General features: G+C 35.3%; 4 protein-coding genes across 5 annotated transcripts in view; 2 read left to right on the top strand and 2 right to left on the bottom strand.

The window, feature by feature from the left end:
- LOC136808379 (uncharacterized) overlaps nt 1-1,560 on the bottom strand; it is a 19,679-nt gene extending 18,119 nt beyond the window's left edge. The window contains exon 1 of the mRNA XM_067064911.1: nt 1,426-1,560. The gene's annotated coding sequence lies outside the window, so the exon portion shown is untranslated. The remainder of the gene's footprint in view (nt 1-1,425) is intronic.
- The window catches only part of LOC136808393 (large ribosomal subunit protein mL41A-like), a 175,899-nt gene extending 167,950 nt beyond the window's left edge, over nt 1-7,949 (bottom strand). The window contains exon 1 of one of the 2 annotated variants that reach the window (XM_067064932.1): nt 7,902-7,949. The gene's annotated coding sequence lies outside the window, so the exon portion shown is untranslated. Of the gene's footprint in view, nt 1-7,887 lie in introns of both variants that reach the window. The other variant, XM_067064933.1, reaches the window with a different exon arrangement.
- On the top strand, nt 1,795-22,242 carry LOC136808390 (transcription initiation factor TFIID subunit 9B-like). The gene is made up of 6 exons (XM_067064929.1): nt 1,795-1,989; nt 17,484-17,620; nt 18,602-18,736; nt 18,925-18,970; nt 20,413-20,495; nt 21,186-22,242. The coding sequence occupies exons 1-6, from the start codon at nt 1,833-1,835 to the stop codon at nt 21,351-21,353; spliced, it is 726 nt and encodes a 241-aa protein (XP_066921030.1). The 5' UTR covers nt 1,795-1,832; the 3' UTR covers nt 21,354-22,242.
- Nucleotides 22,243-25,406: 3,164 nt separating this feature from the next.
- On the top strand, nt 25,407-26,102 carry LOC136808402 (uncharacterized). Its single transcript, XM_067064939.1, has one exon. The coding sequence runs from the start codon at nt 25,407-25,409 to the stop codon at nt 26,100-26,102; it is 696 nt and encodes a 231-aa protein (XP_066921040.1).

Below are 26,102 nucleotides of genomic sequence, written 5' to 3'. Positions count from 1 at the left end.
AATTTTTTTCCGAAAGTGATCCCAAAATTTTTTTTAGCACAAAATTTACCTATCCAAGACCTACCTATTTTGCCGCGCGGAAGCATTTAGCCATCCAAGACTTAATTTAGCGATCAAAGACCTTTAAGACTTAGAAATCAATCATATTTTAGCGGACCAACGACGACTCTCGTTGATGACAGATCCACAATTATGTTCTAAAGACCAGTTCTAATTAATTGGATTAAATTGAGGACGAATAAAATAACAGAGGCTCCTACGATGTCTCTCTCTCAACGACCTCCTGTTTCGACGGCGACTTTCGAAGGGCACCGCCCCGACCCACGACAAACTTTAAAAGTCGGCGGCATGATTCACGGCGACTAGTTCGGACTGGCATTATAAGTCGAAAACCCCCCTTCATATATTTGAGTGATAACCAATCACGCGTTGTTTTAACAATCCATGATATGCACCATATTGCAATGTCTTCCACGGAGCCAACAGCTGATTGGTTGAAAGTGACGTATTGACTGATTTTACGTCACTTAGAACCAAACAACTATTGGGTCCGTGATGTAATGTTAGAAGACATTGCAGTGGTGCATATCATGAATAGACCGGCGACATAAAAGGACGACTTTCATTTCAAATTTCATCCATAGTTTGATTCACTCCGAGAGCTTGGAAAATTAAACATTCCTTCACCTCACGCCCAGGACATTATACCCAGGGGGCGGGGGCACTGACCTTGAATGGGCCCTTGTCAGCAGTAGGTTCGTCTTGCAAAGAATTAATTCTGCCATTGTACCCTGTCAGAGACGAAAATTTTCAAAGAACCGACCCTATCAGAGTAAATTTTAACTTCGACGATTATAAGACCCTTGTCAGACAATTCGGACGTAAAATGGTGTCCTGAACGGGCGGAATGTCCCGTACCGTACTCGATTTTGCCTTAGTGCCCCAACTTAGTGCCCCAAGCCACGCGTTTGTTGCATAAAAAAAGTTGTAGCAGATTATCCTAGTTTTTTTGGCTCCTGGAAAATTTGATGTGTTGTTTTGCATTTTTACTCCTGGATTTTTTTAACAGGGTGTCTGCTGGAAAATTTGATGTGTTTTATTTTCAAACGCTCCTGGATTTTCTGAACAGAGATTTTGTAAAAATGGTATCTGTCCTCGTATCAAAATTCACTTCCTCCTGGATTTTCTTGTGTGTTCGCTAAGCAAAAGGTTCCTGGATATTCTCCTAAAATTTGCTCTCCTGGAAAAATAGTACAGACTTTTGGAAAAAGTCCGCCGGTGGCTGCTCCTGTTTTTTGTCCAGGTTGTAACAGAGGAACAGGGATAGTTAATATTTTATATGATTCGTAAAAAAATCTAACATAGTAGAATAGCTTAGAAAATTTAAAATCTACATTAAATATCAAGAATTACAAAAAGTTGTACCTGAACCTGAAAGTACCACTTGACCAGCATTTTCCCAATGGTTGCGTCAAAAACTACTCAAGAAGAGGGAATTTCCCAGCCCAACATTCTTGAGTTTCGAGAATATCCCCGTTTTCACTGTGAGGAGGTCAAGTTTGAATTTTACGTACTATTTCCTAAAGAATTTAACCCAAATAGATATCATTTTGATTTCGAATCTTTACTGAAATGCTTTAAATTTTTTAGAAGTATTGTTTTTAAGCGTTAAATTACCATTTCCCCCTTAACTATGTTGTGTTTTTATTATGTTAATGTTTTTTATACCCCCGTTTTTATTACTGGTACTCATTCTCCTTTCAATTGACTGGAAAGTCGAGACTAACATAAACTGATCGACTGGTAAAGCGAGACCAAAAACCAAAACAAAGATGGCGGCTCACGATGGAGGTTTTTCTGGTGAAGGATCAAATCAACCCATCAAAACAACACCAAAAGAAGCATTAGTAATGGCTTCAATACTGAAAGAAATGGGAGTTAATGAGTATGAACCAAGGGTGATCAACCAAATGATTGAATTTTCCTACCGTAAGTTCAATAAGTTATCACATTAAACAAAGTTTAAAGTTTTATTATATTTTTTTATTTTTTTTTTGGCTTTTTGAAACTTATCTTAGTCCAGATATAGCCTAGTCCAGACGGTGACAGACGGTACTAATCGAACGTTTTATTGTGAACATTCGATAGTCAGTGACCACCTATCGATTTTATCGGTGATCGAATACTCACACTCGACTCCAGATTATTTTCGATTTGTTCAATCATTTCGCTCGATTACTTTTCGATTACCTTCGATTGTATTGAGTACCTTCAAGTGAGTGGCGTACAATTTTTCTGAATTGCGGAAATTGACCCTTTTTTCTTCAGAACTTCCAGAATCAGGCAAAATTCTTTTGGTAGTATTTTGGAAATCTGAAATTGTTTCGGTTTCGGAAATCCATGAATTTTTGCTTCAAAATTTCGGTATTTTATCCCCTTTTTTCGAAATTCATAGCTACATGAAAAATCAAAAATTAGTCAAAATGGGAAAAATACCCAAAAAAATCGGTATCGGAATTGCAAAGTATTTTTTTACGGAATTTCGGAAATTTTGGCAAAATTATTCGGTATTTTGGAAATTGCAAACCCCGTACGCCCCCTTCGATTGTATTGAGTACCTTCTAGCCTTCGATTTTATCAAATATGTTTTCAGTAGCAGCGCGTCAAAATAATCTGAAACCAAGTTTATTTCGGCCAATTAAAACACGCGATTCATGCGCGAAAACCACTTTCGTTTTCTCCGACCAATCAGAATGCACAAAAACCACTTTCGTTTTCTCCGACCAATCAGAATGCACAAAAACCACTTTCGTTTTCTCTGACCAATCAGAAAGGGCAATATGAGTTACTTGAGGAAACCCAGCAGGGCAAAATCACACAAAATGGCGGGTGAAATGGCTGGGAAATAAGGGGGTCAATCTTTATGGCGGGCCTTCTTTTTGTGCTTTGGTTTTAGGTCATTTTTTTGGTTTTTCTTAAAGATATATCATAGTAATTGGTTATTGAAGTAATCAATTGGTTATCGAAGTTGTCAAAGTTATCAAAAGTAATCAATAACAATCAAAGTACTCGAACGTTTATTGAGTCTTCGAAGACTTGTTAAGAAAGTGATCGAAAACTCACAATTTTTTTGAAATTTTGGTACTCAACATTCGATTGTTAATTGATAAGTGATCGTTCGATTACTTTGAGCATTATCGATTACTTCGATAATCACATTTATCGATTAGTATCGTCTGGTTTAGTGTTTAGAAAGCATCACTGGTCTTTTCGCCTTTCCATTTGAATCCATCTTGAATTGTATGCAAAAATATGGGAACGAAAAAGCCGTGGTTGGATTTAGTTGGGAAATATGCAAAACATACCGTCAACTGCTCTAACTTGGGACGATTGGTCAAAACACGGGACTGTGGATATCTGGCACTTACTGTTAAATCTCTTTGACAAAAAATTTGTTTTGATAACTCCACCAAGTTTATCAATCATATTTTCTATCATAACATGTCACGATAACTTTTACTGATAGCGCGCCCTTTTTAACTTTTTTGTTTTCATTCAAAATGACCGGATGCCGATTGGAGAATTAGAGAACGCCAGCCGATTAGAGAATTAGAGAAAGCCCGCCGCCTAACCGACTATCGCCCAATGAGATTAACAAAAATGAGTGTGTACAACTTGCTGCGCGAGTGACATCAAACGTTCCATCATTTTGCCACTAATTTGGTGGTTTTCTTCGTTCCAGACATTCGTGTGTGTTCCACTACAGATTTTTTTCATATTTCGATTTAAAAGCCTACTTGGTGCGAAAGAGAAAAAGGAAATTTTGTAATACGCCGTTCATTAACTCAACTCAAATGACTTTGGAGGTTGAGTGAAATGGTGCCTGAATTGCCATCCTATGTTTTGCCAGATAGTCCCAAGTTAGAGCAGTGACGGTATGCAAGCAAGTTTACACAAAGATTAAAAAGACAACAAAGTATCTTATAAAGAAATATTATAATCATTAGAACAATAAAAGATGGAATTTCTTAATAAAAAAAAAATATTTACAGAACAACAGAAGCCTTTTAGAAATTTTTTTTTTTGTTTTTTTTTTTTTTTTAATTTTATTTATTTGATAAAGCAGGTTAAAAAACGCAGACTAAGCTGATGTGGACCTGCAACTAAGGACTATATTACAAATGAAAAATAGTTAAAATGTATTAAAATTATGTATATGCTGTAAATAGAGATAAAAGAATTATTAGTTCAGAGATTTCTGAAGGATAGTTAACCAGAGAAAAAGTAAGCTTGATAAGCTTATGTAGCTTAAGTGAGATTTAGTTTTGTTATAGGAGTTAATTAGAACTAGACTTGAGCTAACCTAATGTAACCTATGAGTCATAAAACCTACGCATGTGCAATATAAAATTAAAAGCTATGTATCTAAAAAAATAAATAAAATTTTAAAATCTAGGTCATCAAAGTGAGATAGGGAAATTAAGCAAACGAATTGTTTTGTTTACCAAGAATATAGCTAAGATAGGACTTCAAAGTTTATGTTTCATAATCAAAGAATTTAATGTAACGCAAAGTTCATGGGAAATGATGTGTAAGTTGTTTGATAAAGATTAACTAAATAAATACATAGTCATCTCTAATATTGTATGAATTATATGTAAAAGAAAATTTATTGATCTTATCTTTAAAATTTTTCAATTTATTCCTAAAGATGTCAAATTTTGATACATTGGTAAGTTCATTCGGCATTGCATTCCATATCTTGGAAGCTCTAACAACAAAAGTATTTTGATTTGTTGTTTTGAATTGTTTAGCAATTTTTACTTGATTGTCCCTCCGTTTAGGAGTAGATTTTGAGTTCAAAATACAAAACATATTTGATAGTTCTGAATCAATATTTCTGTAAAATATTTTGTGCATAAGACATAACAGTCTTCGTTTATACAAATATTCAATACTCATCCATCCAGCTGCCTTTAGTACCTCATCGTCAGACAAATGGTCAGGTGGTTGGAAAATTCGTCTAGCAGCTCGTACGTGCAGAATTTCTAGCTTTTTCAAGATAACATTATTGTTGCCCCATACTGTTATATTATAAGTAACGGATGGGATAATTGTTGCAAAGTAAAATTTTGACATGACAACATTACCAAGAATAACCATACGTTTCAACATTTTGATTTTTGTGCGATAGTGCTTTTCGTTTTTATCAATTTGTACTCTCCAGGATAAGGAATCATCAATGGTGGTTCCCAAAACCTTCTGGTGATCCACAATTTCAAGGTTTCTTCCATTCATGGTGATGTTCTGCAGTGGACCAATAAATTTACGTTTGGAGATGATCATGATTTTCGTTTTTCCAGGATGAATTATCATTCCATTCAAAGCTGACCAATTGTGCAGTTTATTGGCAGCTGCTTGGATTTTTGGTATCAATTCATCAATAGTATCTGCAGCACTGGATTCTGTAGTATCGTCAGCAAACATTTCCGTTTCATCTTGATTCTCATCCTCAAGAGTATCGTCTGATTTTGTTGCATCTGGAAGGTCATTCGCATGGTAGGAATAGCATCTAGGGCCTAAGATGGAGCCCTGTGGAACTCCTTGCTCTACTGGTTTGATGGTTGATTTACTATTTCCAATTTTAACAAACTGTTGCCTTTCACTTAGATAATTTTTGCACCACTCGAACAAGTCTCCTGAGATTCCAATAGCAGTGATTTTCTTTAATAAAGTTTTATGGCAGACGCTGTCAAAGGCTTTACTAAAATCAATTAGCAAAACTCCAATAAATTTCCCTTTGTCGAGTAATGAGAGCCATCTACTACACATTCTTATAAGCATGAGTTCTGGAGATCGTCCCTTTCTAAAACCCCATTGCTGATTACTTAGAAGTTGGTGTTGGTAAACATGAGCATCGACTTCTGAAGCTATGATAGCCTCCAGCATTTTTCCTGGTAAACAAAGAAGGGAGATGGGCCTGTAATTTTCGCTTTTTGTTTTTGACCCTTTATTTTTGAAAATACAAGTTACTTTTGCCACTTTATGTTTGGTTGGAAATTTATTTGTTTCAAAACTTTTCTTTGCAATATAGTGAAGTCCAGTTAAAGCTTCTTCACCGATTAATCTCATTATTTTAGAATTTACACAATCGTGTCCTCCTGCTTTGTTAGGTTTGAAGACATGTTTAAAGATTCTGCTCAGTTTGTAGAATTCGTAGTTGACATTCGATATTGTAGGTGTCACTCTGTAAATATGGCTCATCAGGTCTGAATTTTCAGGTATTTTATCAAGCTTCCCAATGTTCGCAAAATAGTTATTAAGAATATTACATTTCATAGGTTCATCGGTTGTAAGGACCCCCTTTTCATCCTCTAGAGGGCCGACATTCTGTTGTTTACTTTTTCCGATAAATTCATTGATACAATTCCAAAAGTTTTTACTTGAGGGAGAAAGCCCCTGAAATTTATCCCTCCAATATTTTGCTTCAGCAGTTCTAAGAATTTTAGTGCAGTGATTTTTGGCTCTGCGGTATATTTTCCACTCATGAGAGTCCTTTGGTGTTTTTTGGGCTGTTTTAAGTAGTTTGAAGCGATTGTTTAACTGTTTACGAATTAGTCCATTGATCCATGGATGTGATTTTGATCTTATTTTGACTTTACGTTCTTTGAAGTGTTCATTGACAGTACTATTATACAAGCTTTCCCATACATATAATGTATCATCAACATCGTCAAATATATCACAAACTTGCCATGGGGCTGACAAGATATCATTTTTCAGCTGTTTTATATCAATGTTTTTGTAGTTTCTAACAGTTTTTATTATCGGTTTTTCCTTTAACTGTACTGCGGAGAATGAACAGAATATAAGGTGGTGATCTGAAATTGCAGGATCCATTGATTTTGCATTATTTATCTTGTGTTTGATCGCATTTGGTATAATTATGTGATCAATGAGAGTTTTGGATGTTTCTGTGATGCGCATAGGTTCTGTGATTGCATTATGTAAGTTGCGGGTGTTTAACAGTTTTTTTAGTTGATTTCGAATAGGTGCACTAGATTCGTTTTCCTCTAACATATCAATATTCAGATCTCCAACAATAATTACATTACGTCTCTTGGTTGTTATCTCACTAACAATGGTTTCAAATTTGGTAAGAAAAGTTCGATGTTCACATGGGGGTTGATAAACACAAGAAACAAGAAATCTCTGTGATTTGACATTGCATTCCAACCAAGTCATTTCAAGATCTGTCTCATTTAAGGTTTTATATTCAATACCGTTTAGGATTTTTTTATGGTAAACTATAACTCCTCCCCAGCCATTTTCAGTTTTTCTGTCACGACGCAACAATTCATAGTTCTCAATTTCTACTTTGTCATCTGATGTATCTGGTTGAAGATGTGTTTCAGTGATAGCAAGGATGTCTAGATTAGTTTCTTCCAACAAAACTTTGAGCACGTTTAGTTTTGCAAGAAGTCCATTTATGTTGAGGTGAGCAACTTTTATTCCGTTTCCTTCATTGATTTTTGTAGCAATCTCTTTGAACGCTTTCATCATTTCCTCATCGATTTCTAAATTAATTTCAGTATCATTAGTCAAGAGTTCATTTAAGTTTTCAGTTGGTATACGGTGACAATTTGGACAAAGCCAGTTAAATGTTTCCAATATTTGAAGTTCATCATATCGCTTTGGACTGATCTGGCCACATTTGATATGTATCCAATTGGAGCAACCATCACATTCAATTGCTCTATGTGATATGGCAACAGCACGATTGCAAATAGGACATCTTGGAGCCATTTTATATAGTGATTTTAGACAGGTTGCCGCCTTTTAGTGGACGGATCTCTGTCTTTGTTTATTTTTCTTGGTCATTCATCTTATTCACTAATTCTTATTCACTAATTCTTAATGGAGTGAATTTTTTTATCTTCTTAAAGACATAGCATATTCTGTTTCCATGCCATTAAAAAATTCCACGAAGACAGAGTACTCACATCAACTTTCAAAACATGCAAACTGAAAGCAGTAATTATGATGTCACACATTCTTTCCTGTGCAAGAAAATATTAAAGCCACTCATAGTGTGCACCCCCCCCAGAATAGTGGGGGGGGGGTTTTGCTGATTTGGGTCGAAAATTTTCAGGTGGGATTTGGGGTTTTCCAGGTTTTAGGTGGGAGAAACAAGTTAAGGTGGGAGTTAATTTCTTTAGGTGGGACTTTGGGTGTTTTGGAAAAAGTTAAAGTAAAATTTCTTATTTTCAGATTTTATGATTTTATGATATATTTTTTTTATATATTTCATAAATGTATATAATAGACATATTAATATATTTTGGATTTAACACAGGTTAAATTGCGGTTTAACTTTTATTTGATAAGCACTATATACAGTATTCGAATGGCTGGGTGGCCGCCATCCGCCAACTGAGTCTACTTTGCTAATAGCCATGTGACGTCATGTTCAAAATGGCCATCACATCTCCCTGTTCAAGTCGACGCTCTAACTGAAAGCTGACAGGATGAAATATTTTACCTCCCTCCCTCCCTGCAGTTATGCTTGTAGGCGATCCTCACTTATTTATACTAATATTGTAGTTATTGGGACAAATTTTCCCCAAAACTTATTATTCGAGGATTAGCCATAATTTCATGCCAAACTTATATCTAACGACTCACACTTACTTCTAAGCCATCTGACTACTTGATTGGTTTCTACCCCTAATATAGGTCATAGGCAAATGGAAAGTTAAACATATATAATATATTGCATCTTCATATTACGGTAAAGAAATTTTGTTTTGTTCCTCGAATTAGTATATATTTTTTGTTTTTAGCTGGGATCTGGGAGTCTGGGCTGAAGGTGGGAATTTTAGGATAAAGTGGGACCTGAATTTTCAGGTGGGACCTGGAACCCCCTTGCACACTATGCCACTGTTTTTATATATAGTCATCTGGGGTAATTACGGGATGACTTTGACTTATTTGGGCATTACTCTGAAAGTATAAATCTTAGAGATCCGATCTTTTGATATTTTATTTAAATTAATCAAAGTATAACCTTTAAACAAGACTTATTACTTCTCCTTGAAATTAATTAATTACTAGATTTTACTAAAATTCATTTTAAAGGTGATCTGTAAATACCCCGTATTTTTGGGTAATTACAGGACACCCTTGGAGAAAATATGGGACAGGTATAAAATATTGAAAAATCCATAAATATCTTTCCAAAAGGTTGTGATATTTGAGGTTTTGCATCCACTTGACTTCAACAAAATTAGTGACAGTGTCCCATTATTTCTCCAGCTTTTTTCCCATTTGGGAAATCAGTAATATTTGTATAGAGCAATTTAGACCAATAGTCCAGTAGAATTTAGGGTCAACCTAGAAAAAATTATTATAAAAGGTTTCTATATACCGTTGGAAAGATAATTTTATCAGCTTTCAAATGAGGGGTAGAGTCAATTTTTTTGTCATGGGGAAAAAAGTTATGGACCAAAGAGTGAGAGGGGGTTTTCTAAGCAAAAAGCAGTGACCCATTAAAAAATGTCAATTTTAAAAGTTTTTAAACAGCTAAATTTGATGGTTCCATCTGATAGAGCTTGAAGAGTAGATGTCCAAAATGGGGTCATTTGTAAAATTTGGTCAACCAGACCCTGAGAAAATAGCCATAATGGCTGAAAAATCGTCATTTTTAATGCTGACGTCAACACTTTAAAAATTAATTTCAGCACTCAAAACCACTTTCAACGGATGCGTCTCGAAGAGTACTATCGAATACAGGTATAGTTTGTTTAGGTACCATGGCTAGATCTTGAGATATTTGCATTTCAAATTTTGATGACTAGGCAAAAAACCATCAAAATCGCTCAAATATGCTGAATCAGCAAAATTTGAAATGCAAATATCTCAAGATCTAGCAATGGTACCTCAACAAACTATACCTGTATTCGATAGTACTCTTCGAGACGCATCCGTTGAAAGTGGTTTTGAGTGCTGAAATTAATTTTTAAAGTGTTGACGTCAGCATTAAAAATGACGATTTTTCAGCCATTATGGCTATTTTCTCAGGGTCTGGTTGACCAAATTTTACAAATGACCCCATTTTGGACATCTACTCTTCAAGCTCTATCAGATGGAACCATCAAAATTAGCTGTTTAAAAACTTTTAAAATTGACATTTTTTAATGGGTCACTGCTTTTTGCTTAGAAAACCCCCTCTCACTCTTTGGTCCATAACTTTTTTTCCCCATGACAAAAAAATTGACTCTACCCCTCATTTGAAAGCTGATAAAATTATCTTTCCAACGGTATATAGAAACCTTTTATAATAATTTTTTCTAGGTTGACCCTATTATGGACGAATTTCTACTGGACTACAACTGAAGTATTTTTAGATGCAAACCTTTGCAGGCTTTGAAAGACTTAGAGTGTAGTTATGATTCTAGAAAATCAAGTTTGTAGTTTTCTTATAAAAAATAAACACTTCAAACTCAAACTTTGTGTCCTATAATTACCCCAAGATTAAGATCTTAGATGATCTAAGATCTAAAATCTTAGATATTTTCATTTTGAAGAACTGGTGCAAAAAAGTAAAAAATCAAAAGTTTCATTTTTTATTAATAATAATAATAATAAAATTCTACGACCGCCTAAATTCTAAGCTTAGTCGGGATGGAACAGTCTCTCCAGCCACACAAAGCCTACTTGTGTTCGTGAGAGACTATTCCATACCAGACCTTCCTCATTTCTTGCTCATGGCAAGGACACAAAAACTATTCAAATTCATATTTTTGTTTTCAATCACTTGATCCAACAGAGTTTTCACAGGACGACCTTTCTTTGTATAATGATCGGCGTTAAACATAAGCAGTTTTGTTGTTCTAGAAGGTGACATTCGAACAACATGCGCAGTTACTAACATCAGAAGTATGAAAAATCTCGTGCAAACGGACATTACCAGTTTCGTCCACACATTTAAAACCACCAAGAGTATGGAGATTTATCGAGAAGTTTTGTAGTGCTCTCGACTTTTGAGCAAATTTTGTGGTAGCTAGTTGTATCCTGTGGTTCATCTTATTCACTAGTGCTGGGTTGGTTGTAAAGGATTTAAGTTCCGAGGTATTTGAAATCTGATACATTATTTAGCTCTCTATCGTTGATGTTAATAATACTCGAAGGGTAATCTGCTTCTGACGAATGGTTGAGAATCATCAGTTCGGTTTTATTCACATTAATGGTTAACCTGAATCTGGAGAAGACTGTATCCATGAGATGTGAAGCATTCTGAAGACCCAGTATAGAAAGCAGAAACAAGGTAACAAGACAAGTACTAGGTGATCTGCATATCCACAACAACGTAGTGAGGAGGATCCCCATAGATTTAATTTATCCACTCTCATCTTCAGTCGGTCAGAACGAGAAATTTAATTTGGGTTTATTCGATGTTTATGAATGAAAAATTCAATGGTGTTACCTCCTTGTCTGACACCTGACGTTGTTGGGAATGTGATATCTTTGTACGTTAGAGATGTAGAGCTGTAGAGAGTCTCAAGAATTCGAAACATGCGAGAGCTTCTTTCATTTGTGAAGCATAAATTGATGGATTTGATGAGTCACTTTTGCGGAATATGATCAAATGCTGCACTGAGGTCAACAAAGAGAAGATATAACGGTTTTTGCTTTTGATTTGTGATTTGCTGCGTTCTTTTAATCTAATAAATACCGTCTGTTGTTCCACGGTTAGGACGAAAACCATACTACTCGTCAGAAAGTTGTGTTTCGTGGCAAGATTTCAATCTTAATAGGATGATACTTATGATTAATTTACAAACAGTTGACCCAATGCTAATGCTACGATATTTTGTTGGATCTCTTTTGGATCTCTTCCCTTTCCAAATTGTTTTTAACTGTGAGTTGCCCCACGTATTTGGAAGATTTAAATTGTTCCATGAATAAAGAATCATTCTGTGTATAACTTCAAGCGTTATCGGAGTGTTGGAATGGGGAAGTAACTCAGGTTCTATGTTGTTGCAGGCTATATTTGGTTTAAGAGCTTGCTATTGCTTTATTGAAATGGGGCTTTTTTTATGGGAAATTTTCTATGTTTGGTTTTTTGCACAAACCCCTGTAACTGTGGGCGAGCAACCTGTTGCCAAGATGTTGGCTTGAAAATGAAAATGAAAGCACTGAAAACGAAAGTAAAATCTGCCTGCAAGAATCCCGTAATCTTGATAAAGGAGTCTTAGTCTATACTGATGAGAAGAATCTGAAAGATCCAAGTTTGCAGGAAGCACCTGAAAAAACAGTTTGCTTTTTTTTCAAAAAACATACAAAACGGCTACATGTGGACATGAAAAGCTTTGTAAGGAAAAATATATTCAACTGTCATTGACAAAAATACTTATCCAAAACAATGAGTATGCTCAGGTATGCTAGAAAGCACTTCCATAAAAATCAGCCTGATACCTTTGTCTGAAATATTGATAAAAAAGCTGATACAATCAGTTTCGAAATAAGACATCCAGAGTGCGACCATCAAGATCGAAAATAAGAAAAAGAAGACTATTCATGAGACTCAAAACATTTGAGACGCGGGCGGAAAAAAAGACCTTACATTGCGATCAAAACAATCGAGGGGCATGTCCGCGGTATTCAACTTTAACAGCTCCAATGCAAATTTTTTAACTCCGGTTTGAAATAACAAAGGACACCGGTTTATTGAATCTCCCGATAGACAAAGAAAATTCCCACGTTTGTATCAAATGAAGACTCTCCATAGACCTCCACTTGCAAACCAAAACCAAAACAAACAAAAATGTTGACTTGAAGAAAATTATGAAAAAAACATGCCAAAGAGGAATGAAAGTGGGCTATTTTAAAATAAAAGAAGGAGTGAAAATAAATTTAAAACAAATTTATTTTTATTTACGAGTTTTTTTATCATCCTGATCATTTCATATGACCTAGCCTGCATGTAGAGCACTGATTTTCTCTTTTGATCGATCGGTCGCACACTGGTACTTTGGTCGGGAACTGGAGTTTAAAAAAAAATCAAAACAGACACGAAGAGCATGTGAAAAGTTGTCTAAACGCTGGTCGAAAAAAAGGATTACTATGAAAGTCAAATTGAATGTGATGTCAAGCCAATTCAGGTTCATCTGGAAATGCTCTCTTTTTTTGGCAATTTTTGCCGTTTTCGGAAAGACACATTATTTGATATTTTGTTGAACACGTGGTATAGATGATTTCTCTACCTAACTTGACATATTGAGCTTCAAAAAGTGCAAAAAGTGGTAGCTCTTTCTGGCTGAAAAACACTATTTTAAGGGTCAATATCTTGAGTTAGGTACAGAAATCACCTATACTCGCAATATATCTCTAATCCTAATTTTTTGAGAGCTTTTCAATAATAAACAACAGGTTTCTCTTTTCTCAAGCTAAAATTTTCATTAAATTTTGCCCCTATGATTTTTGCCTGAAATAGTCATATTTGTCCAAAAAATACACCGAATTGTCCGAGAAAAAAAATTGACATCCATTTTATTTTGATTCCTCTACCCCTTAGCTTTCCAAAAATGTATAACATAAGTGCTTTGACTAAAAAAGTCGCACAACCTCAAAAAGTCAAACAAATTTCCCTTTACTATGAGGCGCTATCTCTGGAATTAAATAAGAGATCTTGGTTTTTGGCTGATAATCTGGTTGCTGCAAGTTACGGATCAGTCATTTTGTTTTCAAATGGCTATCGCTAATGAGCTAGATTTAGCAGTTTTTTTTAAAACGTGAGAAAGAAAGTACTTTAGTTTGTCACACATTAGCCATAACAAAAAAATCTATGGACCATTAGGTAGGCTCCCTTAAAAAGTCCATTATAGTCAAAACATGTATTAGCTTGATATCAGCTTTTAGCCCCATTTTTTGACCATTTCGAAATCTTTTTAGAAAGTCTTGTTTTATATCAGAAAGTGAATCACTAAACATAATCATTTTGACCACTGGTTTGGTTTATATATAGCCATATATTTAATTTATAATATCTGGGGGTTGGGTAGCTATTGCTGAATAAGTTAACTTCTCAAAATTATGTTGTAGAGAAGCTGAGAGTAGTCAAGAAGACTTCATTTTTAACCTTGGGGTACATTTCACACTAAACTTGTACTTATGACAACAATAACGAATTAAAGAACAAGGCTTAGCCTGGAATGACGTAGAGAAATTGAAAGTAGAAAAAATGGTTTTGAAATTCATATGCCCTCAGTTGCCCATTATAGAACAGAACTCGAATAAGAACAGGATCAGGATAAGAAAAATCTATTAGAGGCTTAAAGTAGCAACAACTAAGCCCCCAGCCAAAGAAATTGACTCTGACTCTATTCTGTTATACTATTGACTAGAGAGCCAGATTACAAACCTTCCAATTGTGTTATGAAACCAAAAAAATGTTTGTTTATCATCTCTGAAATATCCTTTGTCTTTTGTCGTGATATAGAGAATTCCAAAATGTTATAATTGTTTCTTGACTGAGGTTTCTATACTATGGTAATGAAAATCTACAACTGTCGAATTGTCAATCTTTTCAAGTTTTAGAACATCATCACAAGGGTAAAGGGATCTGGTTTAAATTCTTTAAAACACATCACTTCAATTGTTACGTTTATTTATTTATTTGTTTATTTATTTATTTATCTAATTATTTATTTATTTATTTAAATATTTATTTATTTATTTATTTACTTATTTATTTATTTATTTATTTATTTATTTATTTATTTATTTAGTTATTTATTTAGTTATTTAGTTATATACTAGACGGTTCCCGTCGTCGCAAACGCCGGTTAACGGTTTTGCTTGCACATCAAAAGCCTTTAAAATACGATAATGTGCGTTGACATCGTTTTGGCTTAAAATGCCGAATACAATAATAAAAATTATACTTCTAAACTTTCTACATTAGTCAAAATTTTGTGTCTGTAAGCCTCGATTATATGTCTTTTTAAGATAACGGAAGTTTGTGTTCAATGAAATGCCATAGTGACCCTGTCAAAATTATAGAGGGTATCCGTCGTTGCAGACGCTCAAAGGTGTCTGAGGTGGTGAGAGGGTTGCTTCTAGGAAAGAAAAAGCCTTAGTTGTGAAGGAGAGGCTCGCGCTTTGCGGTTGAGCACTGAAGGTTTTCCCGTTTGTTGGCTTCACATGAGGACAGCTTAAGACCGGCGCATATGCAATGCAACCAAGATTGAAACCTTTTTAAATAATGTTAGACGGAGTTTAATCATCAAACAACAATGTTGGATTTTGTTGCGTGTGTTGATATAAAATAATTTGAAATCGTGCAACAAAAATGCCACACCTTTTTATTTGAAACTTTGTGACGTCGCAGTACTTTTTCATGAAATTGACGTCAGAACTTTTTTCGTTTACAAATAGCACTGTTACAAAGTTCCTTCGCGCTTATTTGTACAGGGAGGACTAGAAATCTCATCAACTGAAGGAACCACGCAAGGCGACCCAATGTCAATGCCATCGTACGCCATTGGTTTATTACCACTTATGGATGCTATCAACAACAACGAGTCGGTGCAGCAGGTAGCCTTTGCTGACGATTTGGGTGGTGCAGGTAAACTCGATCGCGTCCGAGATTGGTGGGAAAAAGTCGTTTCTTTTGGTCCATCCTTTGGCTACTACCCGGAGCCTTCGAAATCGTGGCTCATCGTCAAAGAAAGCAAGCTTGAGAAGGCCCGTGAAACTTTTGAAGGTACCGACATCAAACTGACAACCTCTGGACGAAAATACCTTGGTGGCTTCATTGGAAGAACAGAAGGCAAAGATGAATACGTGAACGGGCTTGTCCAACAGTGGTGCTCTCAGCTAAAAGTACTGTGTGATATTGCCAAGTCCGAACCACAATCCGCCTACGTAGCTTTCATCGCTGGCTTCAAGCACAAACTCACATACCACATCCGAACAATCCCTGATATGCACCAATACCTTGCACCTTTCGACCTTATCCTCGACACGATATTCATTCCAGCTATCACCGATGGTCACCATTGCTCCGCCGATGAGCGCCTTTTACTATCACTGCCACCAAGAAAAGGCGGTCTTTCAATCCCTATCTTTACCACGTGGTCAATAACAGAATTCTCCAGCTCACAGAAAGTAACTTCCAACCTGTCCAGCCGAATAAAGAACCAAAACGCAAGCAACGTCGACATACCTGACGACGCTAAAGTCAAGAGAGAAATCACCAAGTCGAAGGAAGATCGAGAAAACGATACGTTGAATGTACTTAGGGAGAGGATGAGCGTTGAGCAGCGAAAAGCAAACGAACTCGCTTCTTGCAAAGGTGCTTCAAGCTGGTTGACGATCATACCGATTGAAAGCGAAGGCTTCTGTCTGAACAAAAGAGAATTTGTTGATGCCCTTTGCTTGAGGTACAGATGGACACCGAAATACCTTCCGATCAATTGTGCATGTGGCCTTCGATTCGATGTCGACCATGCCCTTTCGTGTCCGAAAGGAGGTTTCATCCACCAACGCCATGACGAGATGAGAAACCTCTTGGCCAACCTCCTTTCACAAGTACACACTGACGTCTCCATCGAACCTCACCTACAATCTCTAACTGGAGAATCACTACCAAACAGCTCCAACAAAACAGATGAAGCCCGACTTGACGTGTCAGCCAGAAGTTTTTGGCAAAGGGGACAACTTGCATTCTTTGACGTAAGGATCACAAATCCGTTCGCAAATAGTCACCTTAACCAGAAACTTCAAAACACATTCCAATCGAACGAACAGGAGAAAAAGCGGAAGTACAACAACCGAATCATCACAGTCGAGCATGGTTCGTTCAGCCCGTTCGTTATGTCTCCGTACGGAGGACAAGAGAAACGGAAATGATCATCACGACCCTTGCAAAGAAGCTCTCAGACAAAAAAGACATTGAATTTGGTATCATGTTGAATTGGTTGAGAACTAAGCTCTCATATTGCTTGCTACGATCAGCTATCCTATGCTTACGTGGATCGAGAACTGTTAGGAAATTGAACATTGATATGAATGAGATTGAAATTCATGAATCTACTAGGAGAAATTTTTAGTCAACCTCTCTTATTATTCGTCGATTTTGAGATTATTTTTTTCAGACTTTTGCATTCTCGTTAACCCCTTGTTTTGCGCCCGGCGTGACCGCAAGGTTATGCTACTATCCTTATGATGTGGATTTGTGATACTTGATTTGTTTGCCTCTTATTATTCGTTTTTAACTAAGTTAGTCTTATAATATTTAGATAAATATTATTTTACAAATAGCAGTGTAGAGTCTTCTCTAAAAAAAATTTACAAATAGCAGTGTAGAGTCTTCTCTAATCCGAGTTTTCTACGCTTGTCAAACTTAGCGCGAGACTTTTTGTATCAAAGGTGGATAGGTTTTCCAGCCGCGGCGTTCAAATTTCTCTGCTTTTTTTCAGGGTACATAACGGATGTGATTGAAGATGCTCGAGTGTATAGTCAACATGCAAACCGTAAAAATTTGAACTTAGACGATGTGAAACTTGCGGTCACTCAAAAGTTGGACCACTCTTTTACCTCACCTCCTCCAAGAGAAGTAAGTTTTGTAATTTTGATCGAATTAGAGAGCCTGGAATCAGCTGAAATAAATGTGACTTTATGGCAGTCGTGTAAACAGTATCTTAAAGGTTTCGTTTTGATTGAAAGGTCTGATAATGCTGATGTAGTAAGAACAAGTGCGACAAGATTAGAGAAAGGTTTTGAAAAAATGAAAATACATTGAATAAAAAACAATTCTCAAACAAAGGGACTTTTACTGATACTCTTTCGAATGTTTTTATGTTTATGATAAATAGAACGTTTTCTATCTTATAATCAAAACATTCGATTGTAAAAATGCTCGAAATCAACTTTGCTATTTTTTTTGCTTACAAAATCAATAGAATGCGAGGTCACATCTCGAAAAAACTTTCGATCTTTCACTTGTTTGCAGGATATCGTTAATCGCTTTGATTTATATGACTCAGCATGAAGACACTGCCCAAAATAAGCTCCTTTTATTCCCGTAGAAAACCTTTAAAGGACTCAACTTTCTAGGCCATGTTTTAAGCTTTCAATGTACTATTGTGCTAAAATATAATGATGTTTAATCTACTTTTTACTCTGTGGCGATTTGTTTTAAATATTGAAACACGTATAAGATTATTTAAGTGGTGTAATTAATTGAGATCAATTCAAATAAAATCTCTGTTTCTTCTTTATAGTTCTTGTTGGAGATTGCACGCTCCAAGAACAATTCAAATAAAATGTCTGTTTCTTCTTTATAGTTCTTGTTGGAGATTGCACGCTCCAAGAACAATTCAAATAAAATGTCTGTTTCTTCTTATAGTTCTTGTTGGAGATTGCACGCTCCAAGAACAATTCAAATAAAATGTCTGTTTCTTCTTTATAGTTCTTGTTGGAGATTGCACGCTCCAAGAACAATTCAAATAAAATGTCTGTTTCTTCTTTATAGTTCTTGTTGGAGATTGCACGCTCCAAGAACAATTCAAATAAAATGTCTGTTTCTTCTTTATAGTTCTTGTTGGAGATTGCACGCTCCAAGAACTCTTCCCCTTTACCTTTGATCACTGATCGATCTGGTCTTCGATTACCTCCTGAACGATATTGTTTGACAGGAACTAACTATAAAGTCAAAGGCCTTCCAAAGAAGGTTAGTAATGATACACCGGTTGTAGAAGTTGTGTGTTTTTTTGTTTTGTTTCACGCAGGAATAGCTTATGAGTACAAGAAGGAAATTTTCAATTTTTAATAACTTGTTTATAATGCTCTAATCTTCATACAATAAAGTCTCGGACATTTTGTTCACAATTTTCCTCCCTTCCCTTTCCTCTTTTACAGGCTCAAAGTCATTCGCGAAAACAAGCTCAAAATTCAGACAAATCCGGTAAGTACTTTCACTTTTGATCAACTCCTTTCACTTTGCGAGGAGGAAACATCAGGCACAATGTTTATTAAAAAATGAACAGAGAAGCTCCATCTAGTGTTTTGTATAGTCTATTGCTTGTATTGTCATGATTTTCTTAAAGAAATTGAAATTCGAATTTTGACCAAAAATCCTTCCCCCCCCCACCACCCCCCCCCCCCAAAAAAAAAATAGGAAGCAAGCAAATTTTGAATATAAAAAACAATCCCTTGGTGAAAATCTATTTACTGACGCTACCTTTCTTTTTCCATTTACAAAGGATAGACTTTATACTTCTTATTCATTGCTACAACTATTATTCTTTGCTACAACTATTATTCTTTGCTGCAACTATTATTCCTTGCTACAACTAGTATTCCTCGCTACAACTGTTATTGGACCTACCCCGTCGGGGTGGAGGTCCTATAAATTAACCTGTGTTCGTCCGTTCGTTCGTCTGTTACCAACTTTTCTCAGGATTGAATCATAGGAATCTTTTGATTTTTGGTACAAAGGTGCAAAATGGTAGTGGCCAAAATGTGACGGAGCCCGATTTTCGAAAAAAAATTTTTTGGCCAAATTTGGGCCAAAAAACGGCTAAAAAACGGGGTTTTTGGACTTTGTGAAAAATTGGATCATTAATTTTTTATTTTTTTTTGCATGAAAGTAGGGTACCATCATAGGTAAAAGATGGCTTAAGCAGATTTTTGCAAAAAAATTATGTTGGCTCGAAAAACGCATGTTTATCTATAAGAATCACTATTAATAAGCATAGATCAATGTTCTTAGTCAAATTACTCAATTTTTTTATCAGATAGATGTTTTTTTTGCTTACACTTTGAAGACTTTTTGTGTTTAGACATGAAATTTTGGCTGCTTGGCGTGTTTTTATAGAAAAACTGGCCAAATTCGATATTTCTTTGTAAGCACATTATCAATTACTTAGGTATTAGCTTTTCTCGAGATTGGCTCTTTCATTTCATTCTTTATGATTTTTTGCACAAAGATGCATAACTATAAACCCTCGAATGTGACGGGGCCTGATTTTCTAAAAAATAGCATGAAAATAGGCAAAAAATGACTCAAGCAGATTTTTGTAAGAAACGAATTTTTCAGCTCAAAAAACGCATCTTTATCTATGAGAATCACTATTAATAAGCATACATCAATGCTCTTAGCCAAATTACTCAATTTTTTGATGAGATAGATGTTTTTTTTTTGCTCACGAAGTCTTGAATATGAAAGAATATTTCGATTTTGGTTTCTAAACGTTTTTTATAAGAAACATACGATTAATTTTGATAGATCGTCACTATTTGTGTTCTGAATAATTGTTTAATGGTCACGCTCACGTAGATATCAATTATATATGTGTTAAATGCATAACCAGGTAGGTCCATAAAAGTATCACTTGTTACCTCTAGGTAAATCGACCAAGACGTCCACAGCATCCTCCAACAAAACAGCATTGACTTCAACACTGGCCGCCACCAATATACCTCTGCAGGTAGGTTCCAAACCACAAGATGATTGGTTACATATCGCACATGTCATGTTCACTTGTCGACCAAAAGATTTTCCCTCTCTTTTATTTCGTGTGAAAGAAACCAGATTTTACGTCACAGGCCAATAATATTACCGTGAAAACTTTTTGTGGATTTAATTTCCCGAACTCAAAATTTCGCGAGATCGATAATTGTTTTGAAGCGAAAAACTTCGTGAAAACGCGAAATTATATCTCGCGAAAATTAATCTGATTAAAGTATGTGGGCTGCATAAAGATGTAACCTACCCTCCAATATATGAAAGATTCTGAAAAAATGATCCTTAAACTATGGCTGGGAGAGGCAATGAAGTATAAGCCCGAAGGGCTAGAAGTCAATCTCCTTGGTAGGATTTGAAGCCAACAAATCACACAAATTACACAAATGACAGATTGAAACTAACATTTACCGATAAATTTCGAAAAAAATATCAATCGTAAACAAAGGAATTGCTAGATTCAATCTGTCGTCAAAAATGCGGCGCATTTCTTAAGGCTTCACTTTGTCTTGCCTGAGAAAGGTTAGAGATTGAACTCTAGCTTTTCGGGCTTTAAACTCAATGGGGAGAGGTTCACTTAAAAATGGAGAGTTCGTTTATCTTTTTTAAAAAGAGAAATCTTTGGGATAAATCTTGTTTCTATTTTTTTCTTCAGAGTCCATCAATAGCAACGAAGGGAACATTTCCAACACAAGCGGCCATCATCCCATCCCTTCCCAAGGGAATCAACCCTTCAAACAAGGGAATCACCCCTTCCAACAAAGGAATCACCAATTTGTTGAAGCGAAAACACGAGGGTGATGATGATGATTATGATGCTTGATAATGACGTCATCTTTTGATGACTTTGTGTGACGTCATCGGACGTGGCCATCCAATGAGGTGACAAACAGAATGTCGTTTCTTGTAAAAAACGCAACGTGTTGGATTATAGACTCATCTTTGATCTTGGTGTTTTGAGCGTAAATGGGCTAATTCTCACTTCCGTATTTCACCTCCTTATTTTGACCAAAAAAAACAGACATTTGATGTGATCAAAGAAACAGTAAAAAATATTTATTAAATGGAAGTTGAAAGAACTGAACATTTCGAGTTTGAATCGATTTGGAAGTATTGTTGCAATAGCATGGTGAAGAAAATGTTCGTTCACCACCAGGGGTTTGGAAGATATCGTCAGCAGATAGTAATAACTCGCCGTATTTTTTCTTGTCCCAACTGGTCCCAACGTTAAATTTGTGTTTTGTCCGGCGTTTTTAATATTCTATTTTAGTGTCCAACTTCCCGTGTACGATCTTTTTCCGAAAGAAGCCAGCGGTTTGTAAATATCCATAATTTGTGTAATGTAAATACAGCCTTAATGAAAATAAACAAATCTCTTGTTATAAGCATTATTTAAAGGGAAAAACCATACTGAGGTATACAGAGGAAATGTTTTTTTATTAGCATACATAAACTTGAAAACAGGCTCGTAGATGCTTAGGTCGGTCGAGAATTTTTCAGAGAGATAATTTTGTGACTACCTGGTAATTCAGTTTTTTTACCGAATTTTATATAAATACTTTTTTCTCTACTTTCAAATTTATATTTTAATCCTAGTTTTTAAAGAACTTAGACTTTTTAGGAGCTGTTGCAGACTTTTTAAAGATGGGGAGGAATTATATAAGAACATAATAGGCTTCGATGGCTGAAATATCAAGAACAAGTTAAGAACATCCTAAAATATCCAATTTCTTGGGAAAATGGACAAAAATACTCATAAAATGGTAAGAGTAAAATCATTTTAAGAATATCGTACTTTTTTCATTTTTATAAGCATACAAACATCTAAAAAGTGGCTTGCAGATGATTAGATTGAGAAAGTGACAAGACTGAAAAATGCTTGAACGAGAAAAATTTTAGGCAAATTCTGAAAATCGGTAAAATAAATCTCCAGCCAAAAGCAGCGAAAATTAGAAAATGTAAAAGAAAATGTATTCGAAACGAATATCAAAATTATAAAAAAGTGAGAAAATAATACCTTTGAAGGGACATAAAAGTAGTGACGAAATTTGTAAACAAACCGTATGCAGCAGGATAAAATATGTCAAAATAAAAAATAAAAACAAATATGGCTGATTTTGATTGTTTCAATTGTTTTAGAAATTTTTATATCCCTTTAAACTTCGCGATTTATTGGCCCCTTTTGAGTGCGTGGTCAACATTTTGGAAAAAATGTCGAAAAAATTTGTCTTTCTCTTTTTACATCCTCAAAACACCTTACTTAAAACGATATCTAATTGGGGAGAATAATAGCTTTTGTGGTTTGATTTGGTCTCAAACCAGCTTAAAATAGTAACTCTTAAAAACGTATGACATGGTCTACCAAAAAGTGGGGGGGGCGCTATGGTCAATCACAATCTCAAGATGGAATTTGAAAACTTTTTTACATCAGTAGACAGGCAGCTGATGACATCAAAAAAAGTGAATCAGTGATAGTTCGAGGGACAAATTTTGAGTACTTATTTAGAAATCTTTATAGTTTAGAGAGTCAGAAAAATTTACTCGGCGTGTTTAAAAATCTTCACCGGACGTGTCCGAGAATAATTGATGACGTCACAAGCAAAAGTGAAAAATTGATGTTGCAAAATTTCAAAGTTTTACATACCATTCGAAGCGTTTTTTGATGTAGATTTCAAATCACATCAATCTTAATAAGAAAGAATTTGAATATGAAAAGTTATTGAGGTCCCTAGCTCTTCTATGACGTCATTTTTGAAAAAATGCCTCATTTTATAAGGAATTACGATCTCGATTTTCTCGAGTTAGGCTGAGAAATCGAATATACCCGTTTAATTGTCTTCTATATAGTTTTTGACGAGCTTTCGAATGGTGTAATTGTTTTTCGATTTGATGACGTTGAAATTTGACATTTTTAGGGGTTGAGAGGGTCATGATTGACCAAAATCACATGTCAAATTTAAGTCATAACTTTTGAAGTTATTGAGACTGATGTGATTTAGAATCTAGAAAAATGCGTCGAATGGTATATATATCATTATTATATGCTGAAATCAAATTTTTGACAAATTACTACCGGACATGTCCGTTAAATAAATTTTCGGACGCCATGTAAAATTTTTAGGATCAGTAGATATATGGGAACAAGAAAAATCAACTCGACGTTTGTCCCAAAGTCGTTCAGATTTTAGATGTCGTCAGCTGCCTGCCTACAGTGTTGTTTTTTGTATTTACACTTTTTTTATAAGAACCAGTAAAATCTGCAGAGGCTCAGCTGTTCTTATTATTTTGAGCCTCAAATTGTTCTTATTCATACATAGGGTGAAATTGAGGTATTTTAGGCGTTATACCCAATTTTTACTCATTTGACGCTTAAATTGCTTGAAATTAAGTGATTCCAGCCTCAGCATATATTATTATTTTTTGGCGATTTCGAGCCTCATTGTTCTTATCAAAATTGTTCATATGTAAAAAAAGGGTAATTTATCCGTTATGAATTAAAGTATGGTGCTAATTTTTTTTCGTGTTGAATACTTTCAAACTAAAACAGTATGACCATTTTGGATTCCCACTGGCCAAAGAGTTTTTGAGAGACAGGGATGTCTTTGCGTTTTTCATTGAATTGTTAATGTTTTATTTGACTTTACTTTCTATATAATATTATCCTCAATAAATCTACACGCTTTTTTTTTATAAGAATACCTTTTATAAGAATATTAGGGTGAAAATTGGCCAAATCGTAAGAATACCCTAAGAATACCCTCCAGGGTGAGTTTTAGTCAATTGATAAGAATAAGACTGTCATTTTTCAGGAAATGGTAAAACAAAAGTGACACAGATAATTTAACAAAAGAGATAATGTACTTTCTTTCGTGTGTGTTACGTTTCGTGTGAAAATAAACATGGATGAAAGATAAGCTGTCCAGGAAAGAAATTTTTCTCTGAAATAATAAGAATACGTTAAGAATATTTCACCCTCAATTTTGGCAATTTCTTAAGAATACTTGACCCTCAGTCAAAGTACACTATTCTTATAAAAAAAAAAGCGTGTATTTCATTTCGACTACGTAAATAAGCTTTCTGAAACAATTTGTTTATTTCTTACATTCAAAGGCGTGTGTAAGAGTATCCAAAATCAATGAATTTAGAAACAAGCATCGTAGTCACACTATGAAATTTAAAAAATTTTAAAATGGTTTTTAACAATAGAGCTTCTCAATAGTGCTTTTCTCTATTAGTTTTTCAGTTTTTTTTTCTCTTACCAGGAAATTAATAAACAAACTCATTCAAACTTTTTGACCTTTTACATTATGGACACCGAATCAAAAGCACTACTTCTGCTCCTTCTCAAGCACTATCAAAAGAAGCATAAAAAACGACGTTTTAGCAAAATTTGTTTCAAAAACGCAATATCCCATCATCGCTCGTTAACTAGAAGATTCTTTTTGTCATCCATCATGCGTACTTCTTTGCTACAATTAAGAGTTCGTAGAGCACGTTCGTTATGGGCTTACCCCAGACAAGGTTTTCGCGTATGCAGGCAGATCAGATTTTTAATCATTTTTGGCGTAACGATTTTCGAATGTCACGGGAGACCTTTCTGTCGTTAGTAGCACTTGTTCGGCCAAGATTAGAAAAACGTGACACACAGTTACGCAGAGCAATACCCATAGAAAAAAGAGTAAGAGTAGCGATTGCTTTATGGAGGCTGGCAACTGGAAACTCCTTTAGGACTGTCGCAAAAACATTTGCCGTTGGAAGCTCAACGACAGTACAAATAACAAAGGAATTTTGTTTAGAACTAACGAGACTCTCCCAAAGGTTTATCAAATTTCCTCAAACAAGAAGAGATACTGCTAAGGCGATAGAAGAATTTAAGATGAACTACCAAACCGAATTTCCCCAGGTAGTTGGCGCTTTGGATGGAACTCACATCCCAATATCTGCTCCCAGTGTTGAATCGAAAGCTGACTATTACAGTAGGAAACAGTGCTACACAGTATCAGTACAAGGGTTAGTTGGGGCAAATTTAATGTTTTTAGATGTTGCAACGGGATTTCCAGGTAGTTGTCACGACGCTAGAAACCTTCGAAACTCCTCACTCTTTAGAAGGGCCGAAAATCAAGAAATTTTGACGAAACCTATTGACGTAATCGATGATTCAGAAATAAGACCCCTTGTCCTCGGAGACGGTGCATATCCCTTACTATCATGGCTAATCACACCACACCAATTCGGACCAGGGCTAACAAGAGATCAACGTGTTTTTAACCGAAAATTATCGAGTGGTCGGGTTCATGTCGAGAGAGCATTTGGGATCTTAAAAGCTCGATGGAGAATCTTACTCAAACGACTTGATAATAGGATTGAAAATGTCGCTGCTGTGACAATCGCCTGCGTCATTCTACACAATTTTTGTCAAATGAACAATGAAACTTATACAGACGAGGATGGTGTTCTCGAAAATATTTTGAGACAAGAGAGACAGTCAAGACAAAGAAGACGGCAGAATTATGATCGAAATCCGAATGGAAATACTTCTCGTATCTCATTAACCAACTATTTAAATCAATAA

Source organism: Clytia hemisphaerica, unplaced genomic scaffold (assembly GCF_902728285.1).
Source record: "Clytia hemisphaerica strain Z4C2 unplaced genomic scaffold, Clytia hemisphaerica genome assembly, whole genome shotgun sequence".
Taxonomy (NCBI): domain Eukaryota; kingdom Metazoa; phylum Cnidaria; class Hydrozoa; order Leptothecata; family Clytiidae; genus Clytia; species Clytia hemisphaerica.
The sequence above is the reverse complement of the archived record's forward strand: the minus strand, read 5'-3'. Positions and strand labels throughout refer to the sequence as shown.